The sequence below is a fragment of the Mesoplodon densirostris genome, chromosome 2 (assembly GCF_025265405.1).
Source record: "Mesoplodon densirostris isolate mMesDen1 chromosome 2, mMesDen1 primary haplotype, whole genome shotgun sequence".
Taxonomy (NCBI): Eukaryota; Metazoa; Chordata; class Mammalia; order Artiodactyla; family Ziphiidae; genus Mesoplodon; species Mesoplodon densirostris.
The window spans coordinates 116,225,027-116,250,525 of record NC_082662.1 but is presented as its reverse complement, the minus strand read 5'-3'; the positions used below and the strand labels follow the sequence as shown (position 1 = coordinate 116,250,525).

The window sequence follows — 25,499 nt, the reverse complement described above, 5'->3', positions numbered from 1 at the left end:
AGCCTGCGTGTCCGGAGCCTGGGCTCCGCAACGGGAGAGGCCACAACAGTGAGAGGCCCGAGTACCGCAAAAAAAAAAAAAAAAAAAGTCCACACGCCTAGAGTCCGTGCTCCGCAACAAGAGAAGCCACTGCAATGAGAAGACCGCGTACTGCAATGAAGAGTAGCCCCTGTTCACCGCAACTAGAGAAAGCCTGCATGCAGCAACAAAGACCCAACAGAGCCAAAAATAAATAAATAAGTAAAATAAATTTTAAAAAAAAGAATGAAAATCAGACCTTCTAACAGTTGTTACCAGAATAATTCCCCAGGGAAAGCTGCTCTGTCTGTTCTCAGCTGCTCTACATTCTGCCTCATATCCTATATTCTAGGCATAAAAAACCCTCTTATCCTAATTTTTGATGACTTAATTCTCCTACCTCTAGGTCTTTGTCCAAGCTTCCCAACTGACATGGAACTACCTTACTTCATCCGTCCATGCCATCCAATGCAGCTCCTTCATCAAGTGGCACCACTTCCTCCAGCAAGATTCCACAATTGGTCCAGTATCCTACTAACCTCTATCTCTGAACTTCCATTCCCCCTCAGAGTACCACTAAATTTTACAATGAATTCTTTTTCTTATCTGCCTTGTTAGATAGTAAATCCCCCCAAACTCTCTCTTCTGTGATATGCATCCCCAAGTGCCTTGTATAGTGCTTTGCACTCAATGAGCACTTACTATGAACTTGTGAACTAACCAACCACCTGTAGAATATATATGCCCAGATTCCACCAAGGGTTTACTGGGAAGAGAGTAGGGAAAACATACACAATAACTTTGTTCCACAATTCATTTACTGAATTGGGGCAGGTGAGTTAACAACAGATTGCAAGATAAGGTTGGGAGAGAAGAGTTCTGGCTTTCTCTCCCAGGAGCCAGTTATGTCACGGATGCTTGTAAATTTTCAAAAATAGCCATCTGTTGTTGGGCAAGCTGGGTCTCAAGCTGGAGACTGGCATACATACATTCTAGGAGTCCTAGGCATTCCTTAGGCTTGTGGTCAATTCCTGAAGGAAGAGCAATGGAGGTGCAAAGGAGACAAAAGAGAGATTTTATAATTGTACTGAGGTGGGAAGGGCTCTAATAAGATGACCGCTCTAATCTTTCTGGGCACAACTCAACCCAGATGCAGCTGTGCTCAGCTGTCACCTTCTCCATGAAGCCTGCTTGGCCACCCTATTTGAAACCAATCCACTGGAACTTATTACCCACTCTCTTGCTTTATTTTTCCCTTAGTACTTATGATTATTTGGCATATTTTGTAATTAGTTACATAATTGTTGGCTAATTCCCCCTTCTAGAATGTAAGCTCCAGGAAGGCACAGATTTTTGTCTGATTTGTTCACTATTGTGTCCCCAGCACCTAGAAGAGTTAAGTACCTGGAGCATAAGTGTTCAACAAATATTTGATGAGTGAATGAAATGGTCTGAGAGTGAGGCCTAACTTCCCTTTCAAGAGCTCAGGGGATGCCTCAGCATTCTTCTTACATGACATAGTAAGGTCAGCAGCAGTGACCCGAAGTTCTTCCTGTTGTCTAACTTTGACCAGTCTTGCTGAAATCAATTCTTTTTCTAATGTTTTCAACTACATTATACGCATCCAGCTCTTAGTTAACCTTGGTAGTTATTTATCCATTGTTTGTGTATTTATTGGTCTTGACTTCTTTGTTAAAGTCTGAGGTCCTCAAAAACAGGAGTCATGACTGTCTAGTGTGCTGTGTGGCTTCTCACAGGTATGCTAAATACCCACTGATTTCACCATGGGAGGATGAATAACTGAAATGGAAAGAAACTGAGCTAACTGTTACTATTTCCTTCCCTGGCCACTTTTCAACTAGCATTACTAGCAAGCAATAAAATTTTCAGCCAGCTCCAGCCACCGCCTCCATACAACCTTTCCCCCTGCTGAGTCCATTTGGGAAATCCACCCTGCATCCTTCCTTACCTGAGGACAGCTTTGTTGCCGGGATTTTCAGGCAAGTGGCTGGTGGGGAACTTGCTTGAAGACTGATAAAGCTGGGGGTGGGTTTGGCTCGACAAAGAGGCACAGCATTACCTTGCTCTTTGGCTGGAACAAAATCAGAGGCAACTAAGAGTTCATTCCGACAAAGGACAGCCTAATTAGATCCCTGCGTCTGGTCTATGAATGCAGGTGCTGAGACCCTGGCCTGAATATATTCAAAGAAAGTTATATAAAAAAGAGAAACCATAGTGGGACTAAGGAAAACCAAGCAGGGTTGGGATAAGCTAAAATCTAATTTGCTTATATTCTGCAAGTTCTTATTGATCTGTGCTACATGCTGACTACTGTGCTGAATGTTAGGGCATACATAAGACATCTAAGACATGGTTTCTTAGGTGTTTAATACCTACTTAGGGAGACGAATCAGACACTGGTGAAATGGTGATATAACAACACAGGACATAAACAGTGAGTCTGACAGTCTCGGGTGAAAGTAAGTCCTTTTATCTTTTAGTTACACTAAGATGTGATTAAATGTAAAAATGAATGTTTTTGAAATGGGGTAAGATATCAATATGAGTACAACAGTCAAAGAAGACTCCAGGCAGGTGGAGGATATTTATTGGACCTTGAAAACAGGAAGCTTTGGGTACGTGGAAAAGATATTTCAAGTGGGAGAAAAAAAAGATGGCGTGAGCAAAGGCAAGGAAGCAAGAATATGGCTAGAAGGATGAGGAGCCCTAAGAAAGTGGCCAGAATTAGAGGGTGGAGAGTGGGAAAGCAGGATGGGTCATGGAAGACCCTTTCCAATAGCAAATCTGAGACTTTCTCAGAAAGTCACTGAGCCTTTTAGGATTAGAAAATATGATAAAATTTCTATTTTAATTAATCCACTGGGATTAAAATGGGTTGAACATGGAAGTTCTCAAAGGGGAAAACAGATTATCTTTGGTAAAAATAGTTACGTTAGAAGGAAAATTTGATTTGTAAGGAGAAAATCATGAGTCCTATAGGAGACATATGTCATTTCTGTCTACTGAGCAACCCTTGCTCTGGAAAACTACTCTTTCCCCAGATTCCAGGTCATACATACATCAGACCCCTCTCCATATTCCAACGGGAAAAGGCATGTGACCCAATACAGGGCAATCATGGTATCCTATCCCCCTTGGCAACTGTGACTGATTGAAGGGGTAAGCACATGAGACGAACTAGGCCAGTCATTCCTTGGGATTGATATATAGATTCTGTGTCAAAGCTTGCTTTCCTCTGATTTGCTATGCTGGGAAGATGTAAATTTGGGGTCAATGAAAGCTACTGAATTTGGCTAGCATGCTATGAGAAGCAGATACAAGCAAGAGATTAGAGAGAAGAGAGAGTGCAGGAGAAAGATGGAGAGATGGGCAGATAGCTACAGGCACTGAATCCCCAGTTCCAGTCCCTGTGGTACTGGTCGCTCTTCTTCCTATTCTCTGACTACCTAAGCAACCTCCCAACTGCACAAGCCTCTGAATTTCCTTTCTCACTCAAGGGAATCTGAGTTGGGGTAATGTCATATTAACATAAATCACATTTTGGACATATTGGATCTGAGGTGAGACAAGACAGTCCAAATAGAAATGCCTAGAAAAACAGCCAGAGAGAAGGCACTGAGCTCAGGTGAAAGGTCAAACTGCCAGGTCAGTCACAAAGAGGTGATGAAGGAACTGCAAAAATACATTAGCTCTCCAAGGTCAAAAACTGTGAGAGGAAAAAAAAAAAAAAAAAAACTGAGAGAAAACCGGACCTTTGGGGAACTCCTCCTCAGGAGTTCGGAAGATGAAAAGGAAGTGGCAAAGTATACAGAGGAGCAATGGATGGAAAGGCAGAACAGCTGGTTCTATGAAAGAATTAAAGGGGTTGAGACAGTGGGGAATCCATTATTCACTATCATAATGAGATCAAAAAAGGATAAAAAAATTGAATTCATTCATTCATACACATAAGAAACAGTTAAGTGCTTGCAATGTATCAGCCACTGAAGATATCACAGTGAGCTAAACAGACATGGTTGCTATTCTCATGGAACTGACAGTATTGCAGTTTAGACAGTCATTAAGTGATCAAGCACCATCAGTTACTCTTGGTGAGGGAAATCCATGTTTTTGCCCTGGGTTCGTGGAGTTTTCTGAGCCCTACCGTAGGTCTTTCATCTTCTCCTCGCTCCTGCTCCAGAGTCATCACCTCATTTGATGGCTCATTCAGCATGGTAAGGAGCTAGAAGGTGAAACTCAGGCCTCAAGATTCTTCTCACCATTTGAAAAATTTGTGAACTTCCATGCAAATGCACTTCTAATTTGGGCCCTTCCTAGGTGTATGAGGATGCATTTTCTACTGAATTGTAAGGTTTGAAGAGTATGTTACACACAATCCATACTAAAGGAACCATATTTCTGACTGGACAATATATAATAGAGGATGAGGTTGGGGAGCAGCAAAAGGAAGCAGAACAGAGAAAATAATAAAAAGTGATTTACATACATTATCTTATACAGTTCTCATAATGACCCTATGAAGTAGGTAGCTTTATCCGCATTTTTTTGAGAAAACTTAAGTTAGGAAATTTGTTCAAGATTCCACAATGAGTATGTGCCAATGGCGGAATCAAATCCAGGCCTATAGACTCCAAAGTCATGCTCCTTACCACTGCACAATATAATCTGTGAGAAGACCTAGTTCATTTATGTTCAAGTTATGACAGAGCAGGCCTCTCAGATAAAGTAATCTACCCCACCTAACAGTTAAGTGAATAGGCTCTGGAGTCAGATGGTCTCAGGCACTTCCCTGGCCACCAGTGGGACTGTCCCACTCAGTCTGAGTATCTGTTCACTCTAGCCAACAATATGTCTTCTGTTCTAAGTATTAAGAGGAGATGCAAAGGAATAATTAATATATTCATTCAACATACAATTATTGAGCATCTGGGACTTTCCTGTTGGCGCAGTGGTTAAGAATCTGCCTGCCAATGCAGGGGACACAGGTTCAAACCCTGGTCTGGGAAGATCCCACATGCCGCAGAGCAGCTAAGGCTGTGCGCCACAACTACCGAGCCTGTGCTCTAGAGCCCGTGAACCACAACTACTGAAGCCCGAGCACCTAGAGGCCATGCTCCGCAACAAGAGAAGCCACCGCAACGAGAAGACCACGCACAGCAAAGAAGTGCAGCCGCCACTCACCACCAACTAGAGAAAGCCTGTCCAAAGTAGCCAAAAATAAAATTTTAAATTTATTAAAATATTCTAAAAAAAATTATTGAGCATCTATTATTTAACAGATCCAGTTCTAGCCACTGGGAATACAGGAATGTTTCCATTTAGTGGGAAATGCAGAACAAACACAAATACTTTCCAATTAAATAAGTAACAGGAAAAAACATACATACAACTAGCTTCATTTTCCCACAAGCTGAGCAATTAAGAAGGTCTGGGTTTTTTTTTGTTTGTTTGTTGTTTTGTTTTTTTTCTGGTATGCAGGCCTCTCACTGTTGTGGCCTCTCCCGTTGCGGAGCACAGGCTCCGGACACGCAGGCTCAGCAGTCATGGCTCACGGGCCTAGCCGCTCCGCGGCATGTGGGATCCTCCCGGACCGGGGCACGAACCCGTGTCCCCTGCATCAGCAGGCGGACTCTCAACCACTGTGCCACCAGGGAAGCCCAAGGAGGTCTGGTTTTTAAGGGAGAGGAAGCAGGGCCTCTGACACACACCTCTTCTGTTAGGATGACTAGAATGCTGCTCCATCTGAACACCAACAGGTGTGGTGCCTGGGAAGGAATCACATGACCACCGACAACCCATGCTATTATTTTACTATTAACAACTTCATAAGTTCTCCCCAGCAGAGCTCAGGCTGTTCCAATTTGGGGAGGAAAAAATGTGAAAGGGTGTACTGTTCTATCTCATGGCCAAATATAAGTAATTGTTCTTGAATTGATCTTGGTCTCATACCCCCTTCATTAGTTTGGAAAACAGCTGTTTCTAGTAGTACTGCAGCCTTTTTTCCTGGACAAAATAGTACTGTAACCATGCCCAAACCTTAAGAGTCTCCTATGAACGGGCAAATATTCTGTGTTCTCTCCTAGTTTTAATCTCTGTAATATCCGTCCTTTTCCTGTCTTGTAAGGTAATTTTAAAACTCTGGCTTCCCAACATCTCTAATGCACCGGTAGCTGAGGAGATGGTGGGCAGAGGAGGGAATGGGCGTGGAGAAAAAAAATCTTAGAGCACTACAGGGAACACTTGAAAAAGTGTTTTAGATAGGATAACTCGGGGGAAAAGTAAGCCATCACCCTCCGGTACCGCTCACAGCCTCAGCAGAACACATTTGCCTAAGAAGGTAAAGGTCCACGCACAGCAACGAGTCAGAGACAATAAACCACAATTCCCAGCGTGCCCGGAAGAATAGTTAACCGCCCAGCCCAGTCCGATCGGACTACAACTCCCATTTCACCCCGCATCAAACCGGCCAGGTCTTCCCTCAACCGCCGGTTTAAGCCCCGCCCCTCCATCCCTCCCGGTTGCTAAGGCTGGAACGAAAGCGTGGAAACTGTCACGCCTTCCTTGACCTTCGGAACCCGAGAGGAGCTGAGACGCAACAGTTTAAGGACCTCACCTTCGGTGTTAATCGAAAGCCTCAACCCCAGCACCCACCCTTGTAGTTGATACACATGCGCAGTGGCATGCCGGCCAACTGCCCGAGCCTTGGCGCTTGCGCGGAGGTTCGCGCTGCACGCGGCCGGGAGCGGCCACCCTATTGCGCAAGCGCCTGTGCCCTCTCATTTCCATCATCGTGCTCTCTCTATCTAGCTTTCCCTGCGTTCTTACGTAGGGGGCGGGGCTAAGAATGTCAATTGGTCTGTGTGCGTGCCGGTCAGTGAGGTGGGTGAGGTGATTGGTGGTGACCCGGAGAGTAGCGGGTTTGCGTGTGAGCCCTGTGGAAGCGGCGTTTTCTGGGTTTCGCTGGTTCTCTCTCTCCAGAAGGTTCTGCTGGTTCCCCCAGCTCTGGGTACCCGGCTCTGCATCGCGCCGCCATGATGGGCCATCGTCCGGTACTCGTGCTTAGTGAGTTGTGGGAAAGCCGGGGAAGGGACCCCCCTCTTCACCACCCCTCTTTTTCCGCACTTTACAGCCTTGCCTCAGCCCAGTCCCGCTCAGGTCCGGCCACTGAGCCTTCCAGTCGGTAATTTTGGAAGCCCCTTCTCCCGTTTTCCTCTCTTCTCTTAACCCATTCCCCTGTCTTGGCAAATGCAAACTGACCTTCCTGTCGCCGAGCCTGTTGAACGGAACGGCGTTCCGTTCTTCACCCCCAACCCCCGCCCTTGCACTCTTCCTGGAGCGATTTTCAGTGTGTAGCTGAATGAATAAAGATTTTTTAGTTTGGCCTAGCTTTATAATCTTGGCCCATCCCTTAGTAACGGTGTGGCCTCGGCCAAACTGTTTGATTAAAAATGGCTCCATCTTTGTTATTAGGGTTAACAGTATTTCCTCATAGGATTGTGAGGCTTGATGAGATAAGGAGATACAGCTGTTTAAAAGAGGGTCTGGCAAACAGCGAGTGGTATCCTTGGCCACTTCCTTTTCGGTAGCCGTCCTCTTGAATTTCTGTTAGTCAACCCCTTTTCACGAAGTAACCCTGCTTCCCTCACTGGTCTGGCTTAGATGTAATTATTCCCTCAAGTGTCCCCTCCGTTGTAATCTTTCCCACTTACCAGCTGAGTTTTCCCAGATTCCTCGATTGGTTCTCTTTACCCTTCGGGAACATCCCAGATTTCTTTCCTTACTTACGAGTCCCATTTCCCTTGTCTTCCCTTGGTATGATTCCAACCTGTGTAACTTATGTATCCTATTTGCAAGAGCACTTGAGATGCCTGACTAGCCATTTTCCCTCCCTCACCATCTTCTTTGTAGAGAATGCTATTCCAAGATTTTATCTATTTTGTCTATACCTGGAAAATAACTGTTTTCAAACAAGAATTCACTTAACCCAGAAAAAAAACCCTGTTTTTCCTGATGAATCCATCAGAAAGGTTCATGCAGGATTTTAGTTATCACTGCCTGAAATAGGAATCGAAATCCTGAGAATTGTGTTTAGATTTGATGGGACTGGATCGAAAATTTGACAGCAAATTGTAGGGAAAATATAATTTGGAGAGAGGAGTGAGACATTACGTAGGTTCAGTTATAGTCATTGGCTTGTCTTCCATTGAGAGGGCCCTGGGGTGACTGAGAGGTGCATTGTGCAGCCCTTTGGAGGTCCACGTTAATCTCTGGCATCAGTGGCTGTATCCAGTTAGGCTCCTTATTAAAATACGTAGTCATCTCTTCCTAATGGTAAATGGGTGACTGAAGCATTCTTGTTGTGTCCAAGCATGAAGTGACTATCTTGGCAAACCCAGACACTTGAGTATGTGTTCTCATCGCACAGCACAGTGTGGGGCACTATCAGTAATTATGCTGGGACTGTCAGTATGATTCCCCATATCCAAGTATGAGAATATGAACCCCCAAACTCCCTTTTTACGTAAAAGAGAGATTGATGCTTGTTAGAGACACCAGCCCTTTGAGAATCTCATGGATCTCAGATCTCAGGTTATGAATTCTTGCTGTAAATACATGAATGTTTGGCTAGAGGGAAAGTGATGACCAAGATTCCAAAGTTGAAGCTTTATGGATTGTTTCTTCGTATACCAGGGGTTGAAGTAAATAAAGAAGTAAGTAGCCATAAGTATGTATGTTTACTTTTTAACAGTTTATCGAGGTATAATTGACATACAATAAGCTGCACATATTTAAAGAGTACAAGTTGATAAGCTTTAATCCGTATATACATCATGAAACCTGGGTGTGTTTTTATTTTCAAAGATTGGGGAATAAATAGCTTATATACAGTGGGGCAGTCCTGGGGTGTTGCCTTTTGTTTTTATCTATTTTAGGCCAGAACACAAAGCGTGAGTCTGGAAGAAAAGTTCAATCTGGAAACATCAATGCTGCCAAGGTAGCACATCTTTTAAGTTGTTTATAGTAGTTTGCCTGTATCTTCCTTCCCTAGTATTTCTGTATTTGTTTGCAATTTCGCAGAGGAAAAGTTGACTTCCCTTCCTTCAGGACATTTCCCTCTCAGTGGTAAGGAGAAGGAAGCCTTCCCTCTCTGAGCTAGGCCTAATGGTCTTCTCATATTAACTTGTGCATATTCTACTACTGTACATTGTCTCATAATATTCTATTTGTGTTTGTCTCTCGTACTAGACTGAGTTAGTTGAAGGGAAGAACTGTATTAATTTCCTTTTGTATTCCTAGTACTCATTGTAGATCCTGGATAGGTAGGTATTCAGTAAATATCTTTTGAATGAAAGAATGAAATAGCCCTAGATCTAATTAGCATGGGGTGGAGGCTACTATCATGGAAAGAAATATAAGTACGTGGACCTTCAGTTATCTGGACTGCTGGGAAACTGAAGCTCTGGGAGGCATGTCCCTTTTTTTCCTTGTGAAAAGTTATTTCTTTCTGCATCCAGAAAACATTCCCAAAGCAGAAAAAGCAAAGAACAGAATCTAGCCATGTGGCGTGCTGTATTTAAAGTGGTCGCCACCCCTGCTTTAGAAGTGTCCTTGTTAAAACACTGGCTCTGTGGGTTACTCATGCCTCTTCCCCTAACACACTCACCATCTTCTGATTTGTGCCTACATGTTTTGTATTTTCTTTCCATAGACTATTGCAGATATCATCCGAACATGTTTGGGACCCAAGTCTATGATGAAGGTAGGCTTATCTCATACTGAAACTTCGACTACAGATTTTCCCTTTCTGTTTCCTGGGACACTTAAATATAACTTCTGCTTTTCTCCTAGATGCTTTTGGACCCAATGGGAGGCATTGTGATGACCAATGATGGCAATGCTATTCTTCGAGAGGTTTGACTTTTCGTTTTGCTTTAGAAAGCAAAAGTATTTTATAAAGGATACATAAAGAGATAATGTAAATAATGATTAGCTTTTTTGGGCTGCTGTAGCAAATTACCACAGACTGTGTGACTTGAAACAACAGAAATTTATTCACACGGACTGCAGGCTGGTGGTCCAAACTCAGGGTGTCAGTAGTGCTTTTCTCCTTCTGAAGGCCCTAGGGAAGAATCCTTCCTCTTATAGCTTCTGATGCTTGACCACATTCCTTGGCTTATAAACTCCCCTTCTGTCACATTGGCATTTTCTTGTGTGTCTCAAGGACACCAGTGGTTGGGTTTAATACCCTGATTACCCCTATGACCTCATCTTAACTTGGTTACATCTGCAAAGACCCTATTTCCAAATATAGTTTTCAGGGGATGAGACATCAACATGTTCTTTCAGAGGACACAATTCAACCACAACAATGGTGTTCCCAATAAATAAGCTAAAAGATACTGTTCTGTTCTCAAGAAACTTCAGTAGTTAAGTTGTCCTAATGCATTTTTCCCCCAAAAGAAAAAGACTTGGAAAGGTGTTTTACTTAGATATCTTAGGGGCCACTTTTAATCTTTAAAGCTGTGGTAAAACAATAAAAGGGAGTAAGTGTGGAAGCAAGAAGCTCAAGAGTTAGGACCAAGCAGAATGGGTTAAGAGGTCTTTCTTTCAGATTCAAGTACAGCATCCAGCAGCCAAGTCCATGATTGAAATTAGCCGAACACAGGATGAAGAGGTTGGAGATGGGACCACATCTGTAATTATTCTTGGTAAGAAAAGAATGGAAGGTTTGAGATGGGACCACATCTGTAATTATTCTTGGTAAGAAAAGAATGGAAGGTTGATAAGGAAAATTAGATTGAAACATTAAGATTTTTGCCAGAAATAACGTCAGAGCTTTTTGTTTTGTTTTGTTCTGGCCGCAACGTGCGGCATGTGGGATCTTAGTGCCCTGACTAGAGATGGAACCCGCCGCACCCCCTGCAGTGGAAGCATGGAGTCTTAACCACTAGACCGCCAAAGAAGGCCCCTGAGTCATATTTTAAGAAGAACATTTTTACCAATCCACTAATTATAAATGTTTAAAGAACTTTTTGCTAACTTTCTGTGTATTCTCTCCAACTGAGCATAAAATGTTCACCGTGGTATAGGATGAGCTTTGCAAATCTGGTTGAATAAAATACAGTTCATTGTCGTTACTCACAATAAGTTATATTCTATAAAGTCACCACAAACACTGAATTAGTGAATACCAAACCATCACTCCGGGGGGAGTATGGGGTTAGGTTCCTCAAGCCTCCAGTCACATATTTATCAATGCATAAATATATATGTTTTATGTTTTATTTGTTTGTTTTAAAGACACCTTATTTAATATATATTGTTGATTCATTAACACTGGACTCGTGCCCAGTAGCACTATAACTTATGCCTGAATGAAGCTTATTTAGTAAGTTATTGTCTCTACAGGGCACATTACAGCTTTCTTGCACGTAGGAAAACTAGATAGTACTTTAGGACTAAGGCCATTTTAAACAGTGAAATCAACAAGAAAATGCACAAAAAATGTGGAAAACATGCCACTAAATATACCACGTAAAGGACACTTGTTTACATGTGTTACATGGGAATTCCCCGGTGGTCCAGTGGTTAGAACTCCACGCTTTCACTGCCGAGGGGGTGGGTTTGATCCCTGGTCCGGGAACTAAGATCCCACAAGCCGTGTGGCACAGCCAAAAATAAAAATAAAAAAATTAATTTAAAAAAATGAAAATCTGTAGCAATATGTTTTTAGGAATTGAGAAAAAAACTATTTTCAATTAGGAGATGCCAATTTATAGTGTTGGCCCACAGGCCTAAAAATAGAATCCTTAACAAAATTATTATAATATGAACTTTTTAAGAATTTTTAAATGCCTTTGTACTGCATTTTGAGAATGGTGAGTTGGGTGGAAATTTGCTTGAGTCACCACCAACTAATCACATCTTTAGATCCAGTTCTTTTGTGGATTGAGAATTAATTACATATGGCTAGTTCTGTACTTTGAAGAGAAACTTGGAGGATGAAAGAAGTAGGTAAGACTCCGTATGCTTTTTCACTTATTTGGGTAGAAGATGAGCTTTAGGTATCAGGCAGAATTTTCTAGCTGGTAATCTTAGTTAAATCTCGTGGAGATACTAAGTAGGTTAAGTATCCATGAGTCTAGGTTTCTTAGACTTAGGTAGCTTTTAAAAAACCAAAACTGCCATTTCTGAAGATACCTTTCTCCTGTGATACTGTTCTGATTCTTCTTTAACAGGGTATAGTCTTCTCTAAGTTAACTTATTAGAGCATGTTTCAAAATATTTGATTATCTTTCTTTTAATATACATGATGGTCACTTAGGAATTCTAAGGTATTGAAATCAAACATTTGAGCACATGCCAAAGAGTATACATGTGAACTTTTACACATTTGTGTACATTTAAAAAATTAGTGTCAGTGGACCTGGTAGTACAGGCCCTTTGTGCAGAAGGTCCTTTTTTGACCAAAATAACTGGTTTTTCCTCTTTAAAACTTTTTTTAGAAACAAGCTTTTGTGTGTGTGTGTATGTCAATTAGAATTAGAAAGTAAGGACAGTTTTTAAAAGGAAGGGACATTTTACCAATAATCCCTCTTCCAGAGGGTAAATTTTGTAAATTTTTATGGGTATTCTTGCAGGTATAAAGGTTTGTGGGTTTTTTTGTTTTCAGTACCAGCAGTTTGACTACATGCTAGGTATTGAAATAATAATAAGCAAGTCAGTTTTCCTTTATTTTTCTTTCAATTTTAGTCTCTTCGGGAAGATGTTTACCATTTGTTTAGGAAACTGGGAACAAATATTTAGTTAGATCACAAGAATAAGTCAACCCTGGGATCAATCTTTGATCATTTAAAATATATCTGTGAGACTATTTTTTTTTCCAAATTTGCTTGTACAAAGTATAAAATTTGGAATAGTATTTGCATACTTTGGGGGAAACCTACTTTAGAAAAAAGAGCAGGTATTTTTAGAAGCATAATGAAGTTGCCTTGATATCGAGGTACTTTTCAAAATGTTTTGGTGTATGTATCTTTTTTCAGCAGGGGAGATGTTGTCTGTGGCTGAGCACTTCCTAGAGCAGCAGATGCACCCAACAGTGGTGATCAGTGCTTATCGCAGGGCTTTGGACGATATGATCAGCACCCTTAAGAAAATAAGGTATTGGAGGTGGGGACCAGAAATGGGTAGTGTCAACTATGGGAGGCCTGGAAGACTAATCTGTTCTTAGATGGTAAAGGAAGGCCGAGCACATCACCAGTAGTTTATACCCTGGTATTATTTTGTGAGAAGAAGAAACAAAGAGGGGAGCAAAATGAAGGGAAGGATAAGAGAAATAAAAGTTTTTAGAAAATGGCAAAGGAGGCAAAGCAGACAAATAAAAGAAGCTAGGTTTAATTCTTCAAAATATATTTTGGTTATATGCAGTCTGCTGGTTTCCATGTTAGGCACTGCTATGGGAAGTGTGTAGTAAGTAAAATACAGTTACCCTCCAAAGTTTTAGATTCTAGTGGGAGAAATAAGTTAAGGAGTTAGATAACTATTCAGGGCTTAAAATACCCTACCATCGTGTATGATTATAACTAATTCATATAATAACCAATTTCTCTAAAGTACTGTGGAGGATGGTAGCCAGTGGTTTTCATTAAAATCAAAAGGACTGGTACTGAAAATGCTATTTGAATCCTCTCTAGTTATCACAGAGCTTGCTGTTAGTCTATGTTTGCTGAGTGCTATAAGGTAATAAAAGGAATATAGGAATGTGTGACTTCTACTTGAGGAAATGTCAGTTAAGTAAGAACATGATAAAGAATGCAAAATTTTTTTGATTAAAAGGGTTGTTTAAAATATAAAGCCTGGGACTTACCTGGTGGCGCAGTGGTTAAGAATCCGCCTGCCAGTGCAGGGGATACAGGTTCGAGCCCTGGTCCGGGAAGATCCCACATGCCGTGGAGCAGCTGAGCCCATGAGCCACAACTACTGAGCCTGCGCTCTAGAGCCTGCGAGCCACAGCTACTGAAGCCTGCGCGCCTAGAGCCTGTGCTCCGCAACAAGAGAAGCTACCACAATGAGAAGCCTGCGCACCACGAGTAGAGAAAGCCCACGCGCAGCAACGAAGACCCAGCGCAGCCAAAAATAAATCAATTAATTAAATAAGTTTATTTTTAATTAGTTAATTAAAACCTATAATTTTCTACTCATATCCTTAGGTTGTCGGGTACACAAGTACCTAGCAATTTGGTGAGCTTTGTATTGTACTTCCTGCTGTTAAGAAACAAAGTATATGATGATATCTGTCTAGCACTCTTACAGAAGGAGGTGTTTGATTTAAAAAAATTTTATGGGGCTTCCCTGGTGGCGCAGTGGTTGAGAGTCCGCCTGCCGATGCAGGGGACACACGTTCATGCCCCGGTCCGGGAAGATCCCACATGCCGTGGAGCGGCTAGGCCCGTGAGCCATGGCCACTGAGCCTGCGCGTCCGGAGCCTGTGCTCCACGACGGGAGAGGCCACAGCAGTGAGAGGCCCACGTACCGCAAAAAAACAAAACAAAACATTTTTATGAAGTAAGCTTTGTAAGAATGTAGAGTACACAAAGGATTTATTGAATATTTGGAGCTGAATCATTAATTTTTTTTTTTAATCAAGCAATAACTGCCTGTATACCTTAGATAATATTTTTGGAGCTATTGCTTTTTCCCTAAAATACATTAAGTCAGCAACTATTTAATGATTGCTTATTGTGTGTCTTACGGTGTTAATAAAAGGGATTTCAGCAGTATGTGAAAATTTGGACAAGATAGTATCCAAGGTCTCTTACAACTTATGATTCTAGATAGTCTTGCCATGTACAAATTTATAATCTCATTAGAGGAGGCTAAACACCTAAAAACACTGTGGCGCACCGTGTATTATGATGCTAGGTCAAATAGAATCAGTTGTCCAAATGGATAGCACAGACCAATGGTGATTCTCAAGAGGAGCTCTCAGAATTTGCTAGTTATAGGATGAGGCTACAAAGATAAAATGTATCTTGACCCAAGTTGTGAAAGTAATAGAGTTTATTTGGTTGGAGCAGAAGGTAAAGAAATTTTACTGTAAACTCTGTAAGTGTGGAGAGTTGTCAGACATGAGAGCAGATTACTCAGGGATTTGAGACACCTTTCAGGGATGGGTTAATTGTAATCTTGCTAAAAGGCAGAGGGTGGATAAAGTTACTTCTTGATAACACTTAGTTTCCTACAAAGGAACAGATTCCCCTTGTTCTGCCTGTTGGCCCACTATTATAGTCATCAAGATATAGATGAGGACTTCCTTAAACATTCAAGATCCCATTGAGCATATTATTCGTTTTTCTTTTCTCCAGTACCCCTGTTGACACCAGTAACCGAGATGCGATGCTGAACATCATCAACAGCTCCATTACTACCAAAGTAATCAGTCGGTGGTCTTCTTTGGCTTGCAACATTGCCCTGGATGCTGTCAAAACTGTACAGTTTGAGGAGAACGGTCGGAAGGAGATTGACATCAAGAAATACGCAAGGGTAGAAAAGGTAAACTCTTTGAGTGTGTACTTTGGAGACAAATTATTTCCTAGCATGAGTCATCACACTTGTGGAGGAAATAAGTTTAAATCAGAGCAAGATATTTTTATTAGAACCAGGAAGAAGAGTATTTGCTACCTGGAAAACAAAAACTTGAAAAAGAGGGTGCCAAAGAGTTATCTGAAATAATTCTGTTAGCTTCACTGCTGTCCCTACACAAGGTCTACAGGGGCAAGAGAAAGGCTTATTTTTGTGTCTGTATTTGTGCATTTGTGTACATATCAGCCACTGGGTCAGGGAATAAACAAGGGCTCTACAGCATAGCGCTAATAAGCCCCAGAATGCTTTTTCCATCTTTATTAATTTAAGATTTAAAAGTAGCATTAATATCTTGTGGCCAGTAGATGGAGCCCTATGTCTAAAATTCATGGAAATATCTTTCAGGAAGTAGGGATCTGCGCCCTTTTTTTTTTAAGAAGTATTGTGTGATTCACTCATTCATTCATTCATTCATTCGGCTGCGCCAGGTGTTAGTTGTGGCATGCAGGATCCTCATTGCAGCATGAAGGATCTTTTAGTTGCCGCATGCGGGATCTAGTTCCCTGACCAGGGATCAAACCCAGGCCCCCTGCATTGGGAGTGCAGAGTCTTACCCACTGGACCACCAGGGAAGTCCCTGTGCCCCTTTAAATCTCTGTCAATCACTGAATTTCTGTCTCAGCCAACCTTCAAATTGTGCATCATCGGGCCTCCCTGGTGGCGCAAGTGGTTGAGAGTCCGCCTGCCGATGCAGGGGATATGGGTTCGTGCCCCGGTCTGGGAGGATCCCATATGCCACGGAGCGGCTGGGCCCGTGAGCCATGGCCGCTGAGCCTGCGCGTCCGGAGCCTGCGCGTCCGGAGCCTGTGCTCCGCAACGGGGGAGGCCGCAACAGTGAGAGGCCCACATACCGCAAAAAAAAAAAAAAAAAAAAAAAAAAATTGTGCATCATGGTCTAAGATTGATGTGCTTCCTAGAGAGAGAAATGTGATGGCAACTGTAGTTGTTTTAGAGGTTCATGGAAAAAAGATACTTTAAAAATCTGAAATGGTGGTCATTTGGGAAAGATGAATGTCTGGGCAGGGAGTTGAGAAATTGTCTCCTGGTTGTGGATTGAAGTGGTTCTTTTGCTCAGATACCTGGCGGCATCATTGAAGACTCGTGTGTGTTACGTGGAGTCATGATTAACAAGGACGTGACCCATCCGCGGATGCGGCGCTATATCAAGAACCCTCGCATCGTGCTGCTGGATTCTTCTCTGGAATACAAGAAAGGAGAAAGCCAGGTAATCCCTGGCCCTATTCCTTAAATTTGATGTAAGGATCTGTTAATATGGGCAGGGGAATTAAAAAGTGTTTGTTACATGCTTACTCTGTGACCTTTACAAGTAATCTCTGATTCTTACAACTACCCTTTACAGCAGATGATACTGACTTCCATTTTACAGATGAGGGATCTACACCTCAGAGAAGTTAGGTTAATTGCTTGAGGAACACAGCTGGTATTGGCCAAATCAGAATTTGAACCCAGCTCTGTTCAGCTTCAATTCCACACTATCATGCCACCTTTCATAATGCATCAGTAGAACATAGAGTAGGAGTTAATTGAGCTTTGAAGTGCCACAGAATTTCCAGAGGGCAGGAAGCTCACAAGGCTCCATCACCCTTGGATAAAACAAAGTAACTGAAGCTTATCAAACAGCGGTTGGGGGCTTCCCTGGTGGCGCAGTGGTTGAGAGTCTGCCTGCAGATGCAGGGGACACGGGTTCGTGCCCCGGTCCGGGAGGATCCCACATGCTGCGGAGCAGCTGGGCCCGTGAGCCATGGCCGCTGAGCCTGCGCCTCTGGAACCTGTGCTCCGCAACGGGAGAGGCCACAGCAGTGAGAGGCCCGCGTACCACAAATAAATAAATATTTTAAAAGGGACTGAAAAGTCTAAAAAAAAAAACGGAAGGGAGAGTTTAAAAAAAAAAAAGAAACAGCGGTTGGGAACAAGAATCGATTTATTAGTGGGAAGAATTAAGATGCTGAGTTACCATGCACACTGACAGGTCAGAGGAAACATTGAACTAAGTGGCTAGAGACCTTAGCCACTCCACTAATTGCATTGTGACTTTGCATTCCAGTTGCTTTATAATTAAATGGGGTTAAACTAGATGACTGCTGGAGATAAAGTGGCTTATAGAGGTGTTGGGTCGTGACTTATTCTAACTCATGCTTTCTGGGGTACATGAGAGTGCTGGATGGAGGGAGTATAGTAGTTGGGATGACCCTAAAGAGCTTTACCAATCCAAAATTTTTAATCCAGAGTGACTTTTCTTCACCACATAGACTGACATTGAGATCACACGAGAGGAAGACTTCACCCGAATCCTCCAAATGGAAGAAGAGTACATTCAGCAGCTCTGTGAGGACATTATCCATCTGAAGCCAGACGTGGTCATCACAGAAAAGGGCATCTCGGGTAGGACTACATTCATTTTTCCAGACTATTGTTGTGGTAGAAGAGGGTCGGTGATTTTTTTCCCCACGTGTTGTCATACACTGAACATAATTAACATGTGATGGTTAGGGTACGTGGAGGATAAAAACCTGTTCAGAACCCAGGGTTTCTGGTTTCCAGCTTGACACCTCTATTCTTGCAGATTTAGCTCAGCACTACCTCATGCGGGCCAATATCACAGCCATCCGCAGAGTCCGGAAGACAGACAATAATCGCATTGCTAGGTGAGTAGGCCAGGTTAAAATAAGATTCTCCTTCCCATGTGCTTTTATTTTGTAGCTTCATAATGTAGTCATCCTTATCTGAAAAAGTTTAGCATAGGATAAAGCCAGCCAAATTATTTACAGATGGAAATAACCTGGGTTTAGCCATCTGCCCTCTTCAGAAGTCCTCTGTCTAGGGACTTTCTGGTGGTCTAATGGCTAGGACTCCATACTCCTAGTGCAGGGGGTCTGGGTTCGATCCCTGGTCAGGGACCTAGATCCCACATGCCACAGCTAAAGTTCCTGCATGCTGCAACTAAGACCCAGCACAGCCAAGTAAGTAAATAAGTATTTGAAGAAGAAGAAGTTCTCTATCTAGAGTAACAATTATCTGCTGCATGAGACTCTACTGCTCCTAACCAGTAGTGAACAGCTTATGCTTAGACATCTGTGATCACTACCTTGGTGTAGGGGTCCATTTCAGATTAGTCTGTTTTAACTAGCTCAGAATATAGCAGATCCAACAATTACCTTGATTGGATCCTCAGCTGCTGTTAATGCAACCTTAGATTGCACTCACTACTTCACAAATATCTAGGCTCAGATACCATCTTTTTTTTTTTTTTTTTTTATCTTTATTTTTGGCTGTGTTGGGTCTTCGTTTCTGTGCGAGGGCTCTCTCTAGTTGCGGCAAGCGGGGGCCACTCCTCATCGCGATGCACGGGCCTCTCACTATTGCGGCCTCTCGTTGCGGAGCACAGGCTCCAGACGCGCAGGCTCAGTAGTTGTGGCTCACGGGTTGCTCCGCGGCATGTGGGATCTTCCCAGACCAGGGCTCGAACCCGTGTCCCCTGCATTGGCAGGCAGACTCTCAACCACTGCGCCACCAGGGAAGCCCTCCATCTATTTTTAAGAGTAATTTTTTTAAAGGTAAGTCTATCCTAACATCACATAATATGCCATAGATCCAAATCCAATTTTATACTTAAAACGCTTTTTCTGAAATGGTTCGGCATACATACATATACATAGCTGACTCTACATGCCCATGAGTGGGGAAAAAGTGACAAATAAAAAATTAGCCCTACATGGGCTTCCCTGGTGACGCAGTGCTTGAGAGTCCGCCTGCCGATGCAGGAGACATGTGTTCGTGCCCCGGTCTGGGAGGATCCCACATGCCACGGAGCGGCTGGGCCCGTGAGCCATGGCCCCTGAGCCTGTGTGTCCGGAGCCTGTGCTCCGCAGCAGGAGAGGCCACAACAGTGAGAGGCCCGCGTACCGCAAAAAAAAATAAAATAAAAAATTAGCCCTACATTCATTAAAACTGGGTGAGACATACACTATGTACTTAATCACCTTATTTCTTGCTTGACCTTTACATTGTTTTTAGTACAGTCCTGTTATTGGCCTTGAGATCTAACTGGGCATTATAGGATGAGTTCTATCTAGAAATGACCATTATGTGTTACACACTTGGTCAGATATGCATAAGAATTCATTTGTCCAAATTTTAGGGTCCACTAAGTATACTTTGAATTAACCTGTATCTCATTACAGTAGTTGCCTTAGGTATGCACAGTTTCACTTATAAAGCCATATTAGTTTAAGGAAACTTCACCTATATATTTGGAAATCTATTTCACCAGGCAACCAAGATGTCTCGAGTTAGGTAGAAATGTTGATAGCAGTCCACTTTGGCCCTTAACCCTTACACCCCACCACAGACCCTAAGGACCAGGAAGATGAGTAAAAGTATTTGACATCATCTGGTCTTCTCCCTGTCCCCCTTCTCTCCATCTAATCAATAGAGCCTGTGGGGGCCGAATAGTCAGCCGACCAGAGGAACTGAGAGAAGAAGATGTTGGGACAGGGGCAGGCCTGTTGGAAATCAAGAAAATTGGAGATGAGTACTTCACATTCATCACTGAGTGCAGAGACCCCAAGGCCTGCACCATTCTCCTCCGGGGGGCCAGCAAAGAGATTCTCTCGGTGAGTCAGCCTTGGAAGTGTGACTGAATGATCTAGGTCATTCCATTTCTTGAGAGTTTCCCAGAGGGCCTAAAATCATCCTGTTGCCCATTTATAGCTATTTAATTGCCATCTGAAGCCACAAATCTCTCTCTTCTTTTTTTTAATATTTTTATTTTTAATCATGGTTTAAAATTTTTTTAATGTAAAATTTATCATCTGAATAATTTTTAAGTGTACAATTACAGCAGTTTTAAGTGTTTTCATATTCACATGCAACAGATCTTCAGAACTTTTTTTATCTCAAAAAATTGAGACACTATACCCATTGAACAGTGACTCATCGTTTCCCCATCCACTAGCAACCACTGTTTCCTAGTTTTTTAAGTTGAAATTATAAATATTACTTTTTTTTCCTTAGTGAGGTTAAGTATTTTACCAAGGCATATAGCTAGTAAGTAGAGAGTTTCCAGTACACTGTGCAGCCTCCTAGAGTACACAGCTAGACAGGACAGAGTAGAGTTATAGGTCTGTCAAGCACAATGGACAAAAGCCTAACATCCCAGAGTGACACCGCATTCTCCCTGGCCTTGTTGCAGTTGTAGTTAATGTGTTTTTCCAGAGTTAGTAGCATCTGCCCTGCCCAAAAGGTTTGAAGGACCTTTCTTAGTTTGCCCTCCTTGGTGGTTTACCGAACTTGGCAGTCAGGAAGTCCTTTGGTGCTTCTGATTTGTCCTTGAGTCATCAAGCTTTGGCTTTATACTCTTTGTTTGCTTTCCCAAGGAAGTAGAACGCAACCTCCAGGATGCCATGCAGGTGTGCCGCAATGTTCTCCTGGACCCTCAGCTGGTGCCTGGGGGTGGGGCTTCTGAGATGGCTGTGGCTCATGCCTTGACAGAAAAATCCAAGGCCATGACTGGTGTGGAACAATGGCCATATCGGGCTGTTGCCCAAGCCCTAGAGGTCATCCCTCGTACCCTTATTCAAAACTGTGGGGCCAGCACCATCCGTCTACTTACCTCCCTTCGGGTGAGTTCCTTTCCATGCTCTTCTCTTGATGGGGTAGGAAGAGCTGTGTTTGGCCTAAGAGGGTAGCTCATGTCTGTCTTTCCAGGTTCTCCTGGTAGCTTGTTTTCCTTAAAATCTCTTCTCTTTCTTATTTTTGATTTGTTTGTTGTCATTGCCGTTTCCTCTTATCCCTACCTTATCAGTGCAGTGTATTTGATTTTTATGTAGTGGTCTCTGTCAGCTTACTTGTTCCTAGTATTTTCCCCTTTAATTATTTATGCTTGTTCCAACTATAGGCCAAGCACACCCAGGAGAATTGTGAGACCTGGGGCGTAAATGGTGAGACAGGTACTTTGGTGGACATGAAAGAACTGGGCATATGGGAACCATTGGCTGTAAAGCTGCAAACGTATAAGACAGCAGTGGAGGTGAGGCACTCTTAAGACATATGCTGTGCTGTTTATTTCCAGATAACCAGAAAACAGTGTGTTTGGTCCAATCTTGAGGAGGGGAGGATAGAAGGCAGAGTATTCCCCAAAATATCTCCCAAGGAATTCCATCCCCCTACTTATATTTAGCTCATTTAAAAAGCAAGGTAGGGGGACTTCCCTGGTCCAGTGGGTAAGACTCCATGCTGTCAATGCAGGGGGCTCGGGTTCGATCCCTGGTCGGGAAACTAGATCCCGCATGCATGCCGCAACAAAGAGTTCGCATGCTACAACTAAGAAGTTCGCATGCTGCAACTAAGAAGCCCACATGCCACAACTAAGGAGGTCCCGCATGCTGCAACTAAGACCCGGTGCAGCCAAAAATAAATAAATGTTTTTAATTTAAAAAAAAAGGTAGAGGGAATTCCCTGGCAGTCCATTGGTTAGGACTCCGTTCTCTCACTGCTGAGGGCCTGGGTTCAATCTCTGGTTGGGGAACTAAAATCCCACAAGCTGTGTAGCATGGCCAAAAGAAAAAAAAAAAAAAGCAAGGTAACATAGCATAAGCTGCATCCCTTACTGACGGAGAACTGCATTTTACATTCAAGACTCTGAAAGGGTAGATTTCAGATAAAATGGTAATTATATAGGAGGAGCTAGGTGATACGTCTAAAAGAAAACAAGTGTCCTTCCCTTCCTTGCTAACCTCTTTGGGACTGTGGTTTTTCTCCTAGACGGCAGTTCTACTGCTGCGGATTGATGACATCGTATCAGGCCACAAAAAAAAGGGTGATGACCAGAGCCAGCAAGGCGGGGCTCCTGATGCTGGCCAGGAGTGAGCGGTGGCAAGGCGACCTCAACGCACAGAGCCAACAGTCTCCCCCTTCCCTGAGCCAGACTGCCAGGGACACTGTGGGTGTCTTTGTTTGGAAGGGATCGGGTTGAGGGGCAGCCCCAGTCCCTTTCTGTCCCAGCTCAGTTTGCAAAAGGCACTGACATGTAATTCTTCTCTATTGTAAGCTCTCCATTTAGTTTGCTTCCGATGATTAAATCTAAGTCATTTGAGATGGTGGTTATTTGTTTTTCAACCTTGGGTCATATCTCTGCCTCCTGGCAAGGAGGGAAGAGGCAGAAAACCTTACTGGGAAGAGAGATGGGAATGAGGTCATTCAGTATATTTGCCTCCTTGAGAGGGTATTCTTCAGACTTCTCAGTAGATGCTGGTTGCGAAGGCTCTTGGAGTTCAAAGCATGATATTGTAAAGCTTAAAACGTACCACCTTGTATTCACCACTCAAAGAACAGGAAGAACCTGTCCAAACCATGGGTGTTCCTTGTATGTGGTTGTATGTAGAGCAACACCCAGTATGTGCTGCTAGGGCTCAGGCATTTATCCTAAAGGACATAGAGCATCTGTTTCTGTACTGTATCCTGTAACTTTTCAGAATCTTTACTATCATAACTAGAATTCTTTTTCTCTGCCCTCTCCCAGTGTTGTTCTTTTTTTTTTTTTTTTTTTTGCGGTATGCGGGCCTCTCACTGTTACGGCCTCTCCCGTTGCGGAGCGCAGGCTCTGCGGCCATGGCTCACGGGCCCAGCTGCTCCACGGCGTGTAGCATCTTCCTGGACCAGGGCATGAACCCGCATCCCCTGCATCGGCAGGCGGACTCTCAACCACTGCGCCACCAGGGAAGCCCCCCAGTGTTACTCTTTTTTTTTTTTTTTTTTCCCAGTGTTATTCTTGATTCCAGTCTGTTTTGGCTTGCTGGCTTATTTTCCTGGCATGCTTGTGTCACAGTAGGGCCTCTGCTTTCCCTGTAAGCAGAAACAAAAGATGTAAGTCCCATTTTGTGCTTTGTTTTTATCAAGGCAAAAAAAAAATGTTGTAGTGGCCCTGAGATGCTGGAACCTAGGTGGGGCTAGCCTTTGATTTCTTAAAGAGTCCTTCCTCTGGGCCTTCCACTGTCCCCTTTGTCCTCATGACTCATGCAATCAGACTGTGTCTCCTCCCTGACCACGGGACTTAGTGTTACTAAGTTGAATACTAGGTAGAATAATAATAGCTAGCACACATTGCCTATTGTATAATAGATATGTTCTGTTCACTTTGCATATCCTCAAAAGGACCCTGTAAGAGGGCTTCCCTGGTGGCGCAGTGGTTGAGAGTCCGCCTGCCGATGCAGGGTACACGGGTTCGAGCCCTGGTCCAGGAAGATCCCACATGCCGCGGAGCGGCTGGGCCCGTGAGCCATGGCCGCTGAGCTGGCGCGTCTGGAGCCTGTGCTCCGCAACGGGAGAGGCCACAACAGTGAGAGGCCCGCGTACCGCAAAAAAAAAAAAAAAAAAAGGACCCTGTAAGATAGGTAATAACCCCATTTTATGATGGGGAATCCAAAACATAAAGTAGCTTGTCCAAGGGCCCCAAAGCTGATAAATGGCAGACCTAGAATTCCTGTGTAGGCAGTCTGGCTCTATAAGTGCATTTACAGCTGGCTATGCTGCCTGAACAGAGGTGTGCTGTGGAAAAGGGCTTCTGGAGACTCTGCTCTGTTCATGCCTAGTATTTAGCTTCCTGCTTAACCCAGTCTAAAGTCTTCAGCTTGGGACTTACCTGGTGTCACAGTGGTTAGAGTCCACCTGCCAGTGCAGGGGACACTGGTCGTGCGCCACAACTACTGAGCCTGCGCTCTAGAGGCACAAGCCACAACTGCTGAGCCCATGTGCCACACTACTGAAGCCCTTGTGCCTAGAACCCATGCTCCACAATAAGAGAAGCCACCGCAATGGGAAGCCCGTGCTCACTGCAACTAGAGGAACCCCTCACACAGTAATGAAGACCCAACACGGCCAAAAATAAAAATTTTTTTAAAAAATGAAGTCTTCAGCTTTTTCTCTTCAATGAGAGGCTCTGAAATAAGCCTACCTATCTTTTGCTGAAATCCCTGCGTCTTTACTTGTGTTAATTCCCTCAGAGCTTTAAGACCTTAAAGATGAGTTAATTCTCAAGTAAATAAAAAGATCTTGAAGAAGTAGTGCTTGGAAGTTGTGGAGGGAGGAACTGCCTCCCATTTGTTCCTTGACACCTTTGTGGGTCCATTCTGGTCTCAGCTGTAATGGTTAAGCACTTGGATAATTGTACATAGTAGTCTTCCCTCCTGTCATCAGTGCCTCTTTAAGAGTTACAGTGTCTCGTGAACCTATGAAAATTCCTCCTGGCATGTTAGATCAATCTGTACTCTTCAGTCTAGCTTTCAAAGCCCCTTTGTGCTGTTCAAAGGCTAAATTTGAGTCATTAAAGGCTACCCAAGCCACTTTGTTGCTTGCATGAACTCTAAGTGATTCCATGAACACAACTTTGCTGCCACCTTGACTTTGTCATGGTTCTTCCCTGTCAAATTCCTGGATTCAACTAAGTCCTATTCCACACCCCGCCCCCCAAAAGTGGTGTATTGGGGGTGGTGGGGAGACTTGAATTACTATTTACTGAAACCCTTTGAACTCAGCCAAGACTCTTGCTTATATCCTTGCTTGTCAAGTCCAGAGTTGATAACCTCAGAGGGTACAAGTACTTTTTTTCTCAAGAAAAGTGAAAAGTTTTTTTTAAGTTTTATTGAAGTATAGTTGATTTACGATTTTTTTAAAGTTCCAAAAGAATATTTATTAAATACAGAAAAATAGAAATGATTTTCTAAAGAATCCAAAGCCCCTTTATCTGAATCCAACCACTGTTAGTATTTTGTTATCTTTACTTCTAGTCTTATTTCTGTGCA

General features: G+C 43.1%; 1 protein-coding gene and 1 long non-coding RNA gene across 3 annotated transcripts; one reads left to right on the top strand and one right to left on the bottom strand.

Moving 5' to 3' along the window:
* Positions 1 to 851: 851 nt before the first annotated feature.
* Positions 852 to 6,741, bottom strand: LOC132482993 (uncharacterized). Its single transcript, XR_009531031.1, has 3 exons — positions 6,653 to 6,741; positions 1,988 to 2,110; positions 852 to 1,049 (listed from the first exon to the last, which is right to left on the bottom strand). It is a non-coding gene; the product is annotated as an uncharacterized LOC132482993 (long non-coding RNA).
* A 208-nt stretch (positions 6,742 to 6,949) lies between these two features.
* On the top strand, positions 6,950 to 22,795 carry CCT3 (chaperonin containing TCP1 subunit 3). Of its 2 annotated transcripts, XM_060090743.1 has the most exons (14): positions 6,950 to 7,101; positions 8,973 to 9,034; positions 9,749 to 9,799; positions 9,889 to 9,951; positions 10,652 to 10,748; positions 13,083 to 13,200; positions 15,405 to 15,591; positions 16,757 to 16,906; positions 17,952 to 18,084; positions 18,266 to 18,347; positions 20,135 to 20,315; positions 21,078 to 21,323; positions 21,599 to 21,730; positions 22,465 to 22,795. In XM_060090743.1, exons 1-14 carry the CDS (start codon positions 7,071 to 7,073, stop codon positions 22,567 to 22,569), a joined length of 1,638 nt encoding a protein of 545 aa, XP_059946726.1. In that variant the 5' UTR covers positions 6,950 to 7,070; the 3' UTR covers positions 22,570 to 22,795. The 2 variants fall into 2 exon arrangements, with proteins under 2 accessions (XP_059946726.1, XP_059946728.1); XM_060090745.1 differs by lacking the exons at positions 6,950 to 7,101; positions 8,973 to 9,034; positions 9,749 to 9,799; positions 9,889 to 9,951; positions 10,652 to 10,748 and adding an exon at positions 10,762 to 10,800.
* The last annotated feature ends 2,704 nt before the right edge of the window (positions 22,796 to 25,499 follow it).